An 11,352-nucleotide genomic window follows, 5' to 3' on the forward strand; every position below is an offset into this window, starting at 1 on the left:
CTTGCTCAAGCAGCCAGCTCCCAGCCTGTGCTAATGCACATACTCTGACATGCGTGAGGAACTTTGCCCTTCTCCTTGTTAAACTATGTCAGGTTTGTTGGGCCAATTCATGAGTTTCTCGGGTTTCCTTGGAACTGAATCTTTGCTGTATGAATATCTCAGCTCCCACTCCACTTCAGTATCACCTGCTAACTGGCCACGGATGCGTTCTTTCTCATCACCCAAGCTGCTCGTAAAAAAAAGTCATTACTAACCACTGGCTGTTACAGGTCATGAACTACACATCAAAATGTTGGCTGAGCCTGAAGGACCAGTAAGTTTTCAGCCTCTCAACTTCCAAAGCAGATGCAGTAACCCATCAGGAGCCTTATTAGAAATAAGGTATATTACATCCCCTGTTCTCTTTTCATCCCTATCACCAGTCATGTCTTGATAGAAGGGAATCAGTGTGGTCAGTTGGGGTTTGTCCACGGTAGATCCACTCTGAGGTTTTCCAATCACCTCTTTTTCAATACGTATTTGGAAATGAATTTAGCAGTTTTCTTCACCAATCCTGGACAGCAGGCTGATGCCTGAGCCTGCAGTGTCCCCTTGTATCAGTGTCAAAGCCATGGGCATTACTTTAGTTTCATGTGCAGGACTACTTTCCTCTTTCATTCGTCTCTATACATTTGTATTTGGGCTGTGAACATATTGGTCCTCAACCCTCCATATTTCTAAGCAGATGTGCTATGCTGCAAACATGACTGGGATGCAGCAATGCGCCTGACAGTCGTACTGTTTTACAAATTGATGGGGCTATGTTTTCCCTTTCATTCTATTTTGGTATTCCCAGCTTATTTTGTTGATGGCCATTTCTCCATCTGTCCAGACCCAGTGAAATTACAGACTGCAAGCTTAACAAGCCCATAACAGACAGACTTCTCCAACAGAAAGTCTTTAATGCAAATTGATGCTTAAACCTAACAAACAAAGCCTCAGCATGACAAAACAACCTTGCTCATTTCGCTCGTAATTGCAATTCCCGTATTGTTTAGGGCACACAGTCACTAAGGTTTCTGACTAACTCAGATCACTTTTGTGTCTTGCTAACAATAGCTTTAAGTGAAAAGGAAATTTGAGTGGCTTTGGGGGTGGTTTTACGCTTTGTTTCTAGAAAAGAGTTTGAGATTCCTTGAAAACCGCTCGCTCCTGTGCTGAGCCAGTCAGTCTTTGTGTACCACCACTAAGCACACGCTGTGTGTTTGGGCGTTTCAGCTCCTAAAAAAACGGTGTGGTTTTCTATAGTATGACACTGGAGCGGTGTGGCAGCGGTCCAGGCCCATGGTAAGGCGGCCGGGAAACCCAAACGTCACCACGGCGTGAAAACAACCGCTCCCAGGCCACCATGGCAAGAAAGAGGGCTTCCCTAACACACACGACGGAAGAACTCGTTCATGAGGGAAGACCCGGCCACCTCCTCCCACAGCCGCCCCCCGTGCGCCCCCGTCGGCCTGAGCTCCTGCCTGGCTTAGGGGGGGCACGGCTGGGAGTCGCCCCCCGCCACCCTATCGTGCCAGCCCCAAAACAGCCCGGCTCGGCCCTGCTCGGCCCTGCACGGCCCGGCCGCTCCGCCCAGGAAGCAGCGCCCTTTGCCCGCGGAGCAGGAAGCGGCTGCCGCCGGCAGCGGGGCCGGCGCCGGGCGCCCTGCAGGTAGGCGCGGCACGGCTCGGGTGCGGGGAGGGGGGCTCCCATCGCACCCAGCACTAAACCAGCATGTGCTGGGTAAAAATTGTACAGCTGCACCATTAATTGTTTTTTGTTTTTTGGTTTTTTTTTTTTTTTTTTTTTTTTTTTTGTGATGAAAACGTCCTCACCTTTGATTTCAGCATTGTGTATCCCCGATACTAGTTAGGGAGGGGAAGCTTTGAACGCCTTCTTCTGAATGGCAGGTCCGCGCCTTTGTGCCTGGGGTGACCATGCGGAGAACGCAGCGGCAGCGCTTCGGGAGCAGGCGGCAGGAGCCCGAGGAGCCCGAGGACCTGGAGGTGTGGAGCTCCACGCTGCGATGGTTCCCGGAGCCTGTACAGCCTGCCACGGCTACAGGAGGGCTGCGGGGCTGAGTGGTCAGAGGAAAAGCTGAACAGATGCCTGCAAGGAGCCGAGGTAAAGAAAATAAGTCGTTGGACCCAGCCACAAAATCTGCTATTGTGATATATGCCGTCACTATACTAAAGTCAAGGACCCCAGAGTGGCGCGGTGTGTTTGCTGGAGGTCCAGATCAGACACTCTTCCCACCTCATTTTAGTAAAGCTATGAATGTTGCATACAGTAACCTCCCAAACCTACATAGGCAGATGTTCTTACTGTCTTGGCTTGCACATTCAAAGAATAACACCCCAGGATGTGCTTCTGCAGGGTCAGAAGGGAACTAACTCTTCCTTCTACCTTGTCCGCTTGCTTAGAGGCTTACCCAAGTGGTTGTGGTTGGACATTTATCAAGATGATAGTCCCTCTGAAATGTGGAGGGATCTGCTTCTCTGAAGCTCCTGCTTGTTGACAGCCTTCACGGAGAAACCCTGCTGTTTGTGGTTAGCTGCCTCGAGGGAGACCTGCATGGACAAGGTTTTGTCTCCTCCTGCTTTAGAGTGAGGGCAAGCCATCTGGTACACACTGCAGCATGTAAATAGCTCGGTTGGCTTGTACCATCAACCTGTTGCAGCAGAGATTCTTGGTAGTGGCAAAGTCCTGAGAGCTGTAAGGCTGCAGATAGCAACCTACCTTGGAGCAGCTTGAAATGATGCATCTGCAGGAGTGGTCCCCTTCAGCATTCAGGGAATATTTAAAGTAGGCACTCAGATTATTCTAACTTCTAAGGTTTCTTTTTTCATGTCTGTTTTTTTTGTTGTTGTTTTCTTTCTTCGAGGTTCTGTAGTTCAAGAAGTCTCTCTTTTGTTTTCTCCCTTTCTTTCTGTCCAAATGTGTCACCTGGGATCAAAGACTTCAAGACTGGTGTTTTTGTAATCACTGGTATCTGAGGTCCAAAACCATTCCCATCACCTGAGCTGTCACCTTGATTCTGGCATTATCTAATCCCTTATTAACAACTACCTTTCGGTAAATAACTGCTGGTGATGAAGTGGACCACAACCTGGTGCCCATCGCTCTATGGTGTTTGCACCAGAGCCCATCTGTCCAGTTAGTCAATTGCATTTGGAGCTTGAACAGTTGTCCAGAGGTGTATTTTTACTTTGGCTCAGCCATAAATAAACAAGAGGGATTGGTAGCTTGAAGCACAGTTCAGGGAATATGTTTCTGAAGTGATGCCTGTTCCCATATTCAGCAGGGGCAGTAGATTTTAAGGTATATTATGTGATGCACTCTTGCTGAATATTCAACTAAGCTTAATTTTGCTTGCTTTTGTAAGGATTCCTGATTGCTGAACCTGACGTAAATGCCCAGATGGACCAAGGAGAAGAACAAGATCATGAGGTGCTGGAAGAGATGCATATGGGTGAGAAATAAATCAGATAAGTTTACAAACAGAGCAAGCAAATTGTTCTTTGAGCTTCCTCAAAGTTATTTAAGCTGCTTCATTTCATCCAGCTCATATTGAGATCTGCTCTTTCGTCCCCAGGGCAGGCAGACCACCTGCTCTTGTCAGTGTGCTGTTAAAAGATGTATGAGAAGATGTAGTATTAAGACAAAATATGAAGGTTTCCTGGGGGCAAGGAAAGACCCATCCCTGGAGGTGTTCAAAGTCAAGCAGGATGGGGCCTTGGCCAACGTGATCTAGTGGGTGGCATCCCTGCCTATGGCAGGGGGGTTGGAGTTAGATGATTTTTAAGGCCCCTTCCAACCCAAGCTATTCCATGATTCTATCAAAGATCTATAGCATCCTGCCGTTTGTGGCACACATGCTCCGGGTCGCATGGTGAGGCTACGCTCCTATGGATAGTTTTCCCTTTGCTCCCAGTCCTTCCCTTTACTGCTTCTCCTACACAGTGCAGGCCAGGCTCCCTGGGAGAAGAGCTTGCCCATTCTCTGCCACGCCATCTCCAAGCAATAATCACAATTATTTGTGCATTTTTTCCAGGTGGTGAGGTAGGTCGCCTTCGGGACCACTTCACAAGCGCAGATCAGCAGGACATGTTGGCGGTGGTGGCCAGAGGAGGAGAGCAACGGTTGGGTGATGGCCACGGAAGTCAGCACGTCTCCTCAGAGGCACAGCGAGGTGACTATAGGGCGGCAGAGGAGGCTAAGTTGCCTTGCTCTGCCATCAGCCTGGTGAAAAGACAGGAGGGAGGGGTGGCAGCAGCCTCACGGCGGGCCCATCGCGCAGAGCGGCCCACCATCTGCTCCGAGTGTGGCAAGGGCTTCAGCCGCAGCATCCACCTCATCCAGCACCAGCGAATGCACACCGGGGAGCGCCCGTTCCTGTGTGGAGAGTGCGGCAAGGGCTTCAGCCAGAGCTCCCATCTCATCCAGCACCGGCGGGTCCACACGGGCCAGAAGCCTTACACCTGCACGGAGTGTGGAAAGAGCTTCAGCCAGAGCTCCAACCTCCTGAAGCACCAGCGCATCCACACCGGGCTCAAACCCTACGTTTGCAGCGAGTGCGGGAAGATCTTCAGCGACAGCTCCACCTGCATCAAGCACCAGCGCATGCACACAGGCGAGCGGCCCTACAAGTGCCCAGCCTGCGGGAAATGCTTCAGCCAACAATCCCACCTCCTCCAGCACCAGCGAGCCCACGACGGCATCCGGCCTTACTCCTGCGGGCAGTGTGGCAAACGTTTTGGGCAGAGCTCTGACCTCATTAATCACGCTCGGACCCACACAGGTGAGAAGCCTTACAAATGCAGCCAGTGTGGCCGGGGCTTCAGCGGCAACTCCAACCTCATCAAGCATACCCGCATCCACACGGGCGAGCAGCCGTACCGCTGCACCCAGTGCGGGGAATGCTTTCGTTTCCAGCCCCAACTGGTGCGCCACCAGAAACACCACACGGAGTAGTTGGCCCTGGGGACCATGGGCAGCAGCTGCCTGGTGCTGCAAAGACACCTGGACACCTCATGTGGGCCATGAATTTGGGGGGAGGGAGCCCTCAGAGCCAGTCCCCTTTTCTTCTGGGTAGGCCTGTTTGTGAGCACTGCCCAGGTGCACAAGAAAATAGGGAAGCCACTGCCAAATGAACTAGTGCACGTTCACTGCAGTGAGGTGGCTGTTCCCAGCCCCTCCTTCAGGGACGAGGAAAAATAAAGGTGCTTACGGTATGGTACGTTCAAGGCCAAGAGGGGAGAACATAGAACCGTTCCAAGGATCAGTGCCTTCTGCTTTTTTTTCTATGGGGTGTGATTTTTGCCCTGGTAAAAACCAGCTGAAATCTGTTTTCTCTACAAGCTGCCTGGATTTTGCCCTAGGGGTAAGGCCACAGCCTTACACAATCGCTCCCCTTAGAATCCACATCTCCCACTTGGCAGTTTTCATGGTTTTAGGTGGTGTTAGCAGCTATTTATTTTAAACCCCCACAATATGTTGTAGGCCCAGCCAATACTCTGTGGAGGCCCTGTCTATGGGATTGTGTTTTTGCTGGGTTGTATGGTTAAATTGACAGTCCCACAAATCGTGCTGCTGTTTGACAGCTTAATCCTCAGCAGCAATTAAGTAAATTAACATCCTAATCGGTATTTCTCCCAGGTTCTTGTTTAGGCGCTTTTGTGGGTGGCACTTTACGAATGTTTTTATAAGGCTTTTAAAAGTATTTAGGATGACTTTTTAAATTGTGATCTTCTAATTGTCAGTTGATGAAAAGGAAGAGAATGATGTTAATGATGTTTGAAAAATAAGCTATGTCAAACTTTGACTTTATATTAAATGTTAAACATTTTTTCTTGCATAAAACTTTTTAACTCAAACACTGGTTTTGAGTTGTTAATGATTACAAGGAGGTGATTATGACAATGATTTCTAGCATTTCTGTGCATTTCTGCAAGCGGTTTTGATGTCGTCTTTAGTATTGACTTTCTAAGGAATATGGGGGAGGCAAAATTCTGAGAAAGCAGAATGAGCTGACCTCTAAAGAGATGATCTTCACTTTGAGGAGGAAAATACTACTACTGGGAATCTGTCCTTAAAAGGAATTCTAGCTCAGACGACCACTTGGTACGGGGGAGGAGAGAACTGGCAGTAATAACAAAGATGTTAATATCTCTAGCACGGAAGAACTCCTTGTAATGAACGTGGCAGTGTATACTGAAATGCCTGTTCCACCCACGGAGCCAAACAGGGGAAGAAATCACCGTGTGCTTCAGGCAAGAAAATGAAGTGATTGAATCTGTTGTGCTATAGAATTTTTATTTTCAGCATTGCTTATGGGCCTAATGCTAACAGTGAGCTTTCAGATGGAGATGAGCTCCCAAATAGCAGTTATCACTAAAGGCCAGGAGAAGGCCCATCTCAAAGAGCACAGGATCCTGGGGAAAACAACAAGCTGTGAGCAAAAGCAATGTGACTGGAATTACTGGCTGAGTACTGCGGGCACATCTACACCTCCCTTAACCTCCAGCTGGTGTCGTGGAGGGCTCAGCTTCATGCTCCACTGGCAGTAGAGATGGTTTAAGTCATTTGGTTTCATTCTACTCCCACCTTCTCCCCTAGAGCCTGAATTAATGTAACTGTGCGGACTAACTGTTCACATGGCAGTGCCCTAAATCAAATCCATGAAATGATCCACATTTTTAAAATGAAAGACTTCAGAGAGTTCATTTTAAACTGCACGAGTTCAGTCTAGACCACAGCCTCACAAGCAATAGGGTGCATACCACTGAGGGGCTTGGTGACAGAGAAAAATGGATGAGCCAACAAGCAAATAAATAACATAGCCAGTACTGTTGTTAGTTCCCAAACAAGACATCATTTAAGATGTTTCCTTGTTACAGGTTTGGGTTTGTCTGTTTTTTTCATCAATGTTTCTAGGGAAGATTAGACCTTAGACCTGGAAAGGCCTGACACATTGCCTTTATTGTTTCTGCATTCCCCCAGCCACAGTGGGAGGACATGTACCCCCAGTGCCACAGCATGATGGAAACTACAATTCATTTCTGGTGCCCTTAGTGCATGTCCTGTTATCCAAAAGGTTATTGATTCTAAGTGGCAGTTGCTTTTCTCCCCCATAAACTGGCTGAAAACCTCTCTCGCCTCTGAGTTGAAATGTCAGCATATTAAGAAACAACAGCTGAGGACATTTTCTCTCCTGCACCCTTCATATATATACTCTTAGTCACGCATTCAGCAGGTACAGCAGGCAGGAAGGGCAGTAGGCCATTGTGGGGCCAACCTCCTTCCAGGAAAGGCAACTAAAATGCTGTGAGGAGTTGCCTGTAACTGCTGCATGATTTCGGAGAGCTGGTTCTCACATTACCTAAGTGCCAGGTTGCCATCTAGCTAGACAGGGCACTGCCCACATGTTGCTCTTGGTAGATCTGTTCCCTGCTCTCCAAGACGTGTCACTCCTGCAGGATATCCTAGCGGACAGCCCTGATCAGCTGGTGGCCCTTTGGGAGCAATTAAGAGCTACTGCTTGTGGACTGTTGCAATTTCACTCTGCAATACAGTACAGAAGTGCACAAATCTGTTATGCAGTGCAGATGATCAGGGACTGGGCACCTGTGTTCACTCCCTGGGACTACATTATACACCAGTACAGACATAACCCGAGTAATCAATCAGCTAAGATTATCGACATTCATGCAGCATTTCTCAGTTCCTTGCATTGCCACTTGATGTGTTGAAGTACACCAGCATACACATCCGATTTTACTCCTGTGCTTGCTTTTAGTGCTTATCTGAAGTCAGCTGCTTTCCTGTCCTCCTCCAGGCTCTCACTACCAGCTGCTTCACAAACAGTGTCCTCCCTCAGTAGCTTAAACAGTTTATCTAATATTTTGACCATGGTTTGCTATTAATTGGAACAAAATTAATCATGAAATCAGAGTAATTGAGATGCTCAAACAGGAACCAGTTAAGCTTAGCTGCAAAGGCTGTGGGTGTTTTTTTATTTAATTAATTATTATTATTGATTTGCCTACAAGTGAAGTGGAGCGTTTCACAGAAGGGCCCAGATCTCAGGTCTGCCAGGCAATACTACCTGCACTTTTCCTTTCAAAGATCTTCGGAGTAATATAAAATTATGCTAATGCTTTTCAAATTTGTTTTGAAAATTGTGCTGCACATGCCCACATGTTGAAACTTTTAGACTTCTAACTTGTTTGAAGGCCTCTAATACCCCATGCTGTTGGGAGCGCTGTAACTCCACTCCTTGTTATGATGAGGGAAGTTGAGACACTTTTGTTTCAGCTACAATATGGTATCTTATCTTGATTAAGAAGTGTTTCATATCAGGAGAGCAGGCCGTTCATGGAGCTCTGCTGCAATAACTTTCCTTTTACAGCTATTTACAAGAACCAGCCTGAGTTGCATGCTATGGAAACTGGGGAGTGACATTTCCTATTCAGGCACCATATTGGGCTGAACAGAAGGCAGCCTCTGATCTCTCTGCTTAGAAACTAAACACAAAAATGACTATATATAAAAACATGTTTCTAGAGAAAAAAACAACAACATATTTCGCTCCTCCAGCGCTACTTAAAGTGTACCTTAGTCTCCAAGTCTGCTACCTACACATGTTCTGTCACACCGGTCATAGGTGAAAGCATATTTGTACACGGGACAAATCGCTCTCCTCTTAGTCTTGGCAGCTCAGTTGTTCAGCAGAGATGCAGGTCCCGCATTGCATCATTTGGCGCTGCACAATGCAGTCTCTGTAAATAGTCTGCACCGAGATGCTTGCAGGTTGCTTTTGCTAATTTGAGTTGTTTCACTTCCTCACAAATCCTGGGCACTTGACTCTGCTGATGGTTTCAGCACTAGGTGGCAGAACTCCAAGTCCTAAAGAAAACTGTTCCAGGTAGCAGGCCCATACATCCCTTCAGCACACGCTTAGTCACAGTAACCAGGTACACATAAAGACTTTTAAAGTCCTGCATTTTAGGTAGGTATTTCTCAAACTTAACTATACAGGCCTATCCTTCAAAGTCTAAAATTGCCAAAAACTTCAAAGAGAAACCAGGAAGAGCTTACATAGCTAAGCTCATCCTCCTTGCAGAATGTTACTGGTCTGAAGACGAGAGGCAGGTGCTCCTTGTCAAGGTGCTGGCAGGGGGCTGCTCCCTAAGGGGAGTCTATGGCAAGTAGCAGCGAGCCAGGTGGGGCCATGCCAGTCCCATAGCACCAGAAGCCTCTGGGCAGTGCTTGTTGGCTGACTTGCTTTAGCCATGCCTTACATCCTCCAGTCAGGAGGGATGCTGTTTGCAAGGACCACCAGTGTCTTTTCTGTGGTTGTACATCAATTTAGTGATGACAAATAGGTGCAGCTGTCCATAGGTAGGGCACGACAGTATATCTGTAAGAGGTAAAGTCTTTAGCATTTTAAATTTTACCTGATCTCCACCTTCCTGGAGGTTAAAGTCCTTGCCAAAACTTGTAAGTCCAAGGTGAGCAGGACTGAGGCCTGTAGAAACAGGTTCTGCCTTTACCAGGATATGGGGTACTTCAAGGGACTCATCCTTGCCCATGGAGAAGCCCAGCAGGGGGCTGGAACTGGATGGCCTTTAAGGTCCCTTCCAACCCAAGCCATTCTATAGTTCTGTGATTCTAAATAAATTAACCATTTAGCAGGCTCTCGAGTATAAAATGCATCCAGTTGGAGCTCAGACTCTTGCTACCCTGGAGTACCTATTGAGAGGTAAATATGCTGACAAATCTGTTGCTCACAGAGAAGATGTTATAAAAGGGAAACAAAAAAATCACCAACAGCTGCTCTGGAGAGGGGCTGGTGGAAGCGAACTTGGGAGGTAACCAGGAAGGATTTCTACCACGCACTGAGGACTGACTGAAAGCACAACGCCTCTTGTAATAAGTGGTCCTTTGCCATGTGAGGCTTTTTTTTTTCATGCTCATTTCTCTAATTTAGAAATGGGCCTGAAACACCAACCCGCACCTAGAGCGGAGTGCGCAGGCCCAGCTGGATCTGAACACAGAGCAGCCTCATATGTACAGGGGGTGGCTGGAAGACACCAGCACAGCTGTCAGAGCCTCTGAGCCCTTGGCCTGGATCATGGACAGGGCCACTACCACATGGCCTCTGGGTGCCTGTCCCCATCGTCAGCAGTGGAGCAGCAGGGTCCAGGCCTGAGCCACCCCACAGTGTGTGAGGGGGCGTCCAAAAGCAAAGTGGGTGACCAGGCCGGCAGGCAGCTGCGGGTCAAGTGTGGACAGAATCGAGTCCCCCTAAGTCCTCTCCCCAGCACAGAGGGGTCAGGGGCAGCATTGGGCAGGGGTGTGTCCCCTCAGCACTGTGCTCCAAGCTGAGGGGCCTGGTGGGTCTCCAAGGATGGAGCTCGCTTACAGGTGTCTGTAGGCCGGGGGACATGGCTGTTGGCTTGGTAGGGTATGAATGTGAGGATTGAGCCTGTGTCTGGATCCACGTTTGCCAAGGAAAGAAGCCGTGGCATGGGCTCAGCGCATAGTGGGACCGCTGGCGACGCAGCCCAGCACTTGTGAGTGGCAGCAGGAGTGGGACAGGGCTCGCCAGGGCCTGACCAGCACTGCCCTAGGGAGCAGGCGGCTCTGCATTGCTTCCCACTTCACAGGAGGCAACTGAAGAGCGGGGAGATGACGGTCCTTGCACCGTCGGTGCTGCACGCCCTTCTTTCTCCTGCACCTGTCTGCTGGCACTGCCTGGCAGATAGCGATCTGAACACATAAATGCTGTTCAGATTACACCCACAAACTGTGAGAATCCACATCCGTTATTTACAACAGGGAGACAGGGGTTGAATGAAGGTACTTGCTTATGAGAGAGGAGAACCATCAATCCACAGTATTGCAGACATAAGGACAAAAAGGTCAAACTGCCAAAATGAGAACGTGTCTGTAGAAAAAAAAGGTAAAGTTTCTCAATAAAATCTGCAGGGAAGAAGCTTTTAGGTCTGCAAAACCAGGGAAGAATCCAGTGAAGCCCCATAGGGTACTTCAAGGCATTTCATGTATGAAGGGAGGGTGGGCAGAACGTGCTCCTTTATGTTACGCCATGAGCTAGGATATTTATGAAGGGCTCTGATGCTCCACTAGAAAATTTTTATTGTATCATCCATTAATCAAAAAAGGTTGAAAACCACTCATGTCAACTGCTCATTTCTTAGCAAAAAGTGGGCAAATTGTTTTGCCTGCAGGATAATAAAAAGGCAGATTAGTGGTAGCTTTTCCTGCTTTTATTCGCCATGGTGACAACTCAAAAGCAACAACTGTGAA

The 11,352-nt window shown here is 48.2% G+C and overlaps 1 protein-coding gene across 2 annotated transcripts; it reads left to right on the plus strand.

Annotated features, from left to right (window-relative positions):
- Positions 1-1,422: 1,422 nt before the first annotated feature.
- LOC121074747 (zinc finger protein 239-like) lies at positions 1,423-5,897 on the plus strand. Of its 2 annotated transcripts, none has more exons than XM_040567231.1 (4): positions 1,423-1,692; positions 1,932-2,145; positions 3,407-3,493; positions 4,076-5,897. In XM_040567231.1, exons 2-4 carry the CDS (start codon positions 2,127-2,129, stop codon positions 4,993-4,995), a joined length of 1,026 nt encoding a protein of 341 aa, XP_040423165.1. In that variant the 5' UTR covers positions 1,423-1,692; positions 1,932-2,126; the 3' UTR covers positions 4,996-5,897. The 2 variants fall into 2 exon arrangements, with proteins under 2 accessions (XP_040423165.1, XP_040423157.1); XM_040567223.1 differs by having other exon boundaries at positions 1,633-1,692; positions 1,869-2,145.
- The last annotated feature ends 5,455 nt before the right edge of the window (positions 5,898-11,352 follow it).

This window comes from Cygnus olor, chromosome 1 (assembly GCF_009769625.2).
Source record: "Cygnus olor isolate bCygOlo1 chromosome 1, bCygOlo1.pri.v2, whole genome shotgun sequence".
Lineage (NCBI taxonomy): Eukaryota > Metazoa > Chordata > Aves > Anseriformes > Anatidae > Cygnus > Cygnus olor.

Bases quoted from the DNA above. Each gene is read 5' to 3' on its own strand.
- LOC121074747 (XM_040567231.1), top strand. The intron at 3,494-4,075 runs GTGAGAAATAAA...CATTTTTTCCAG, and splicing joins GCTGGAAGAGATGCATATGG to GTGGTGAGGTAGGTCGCCTT.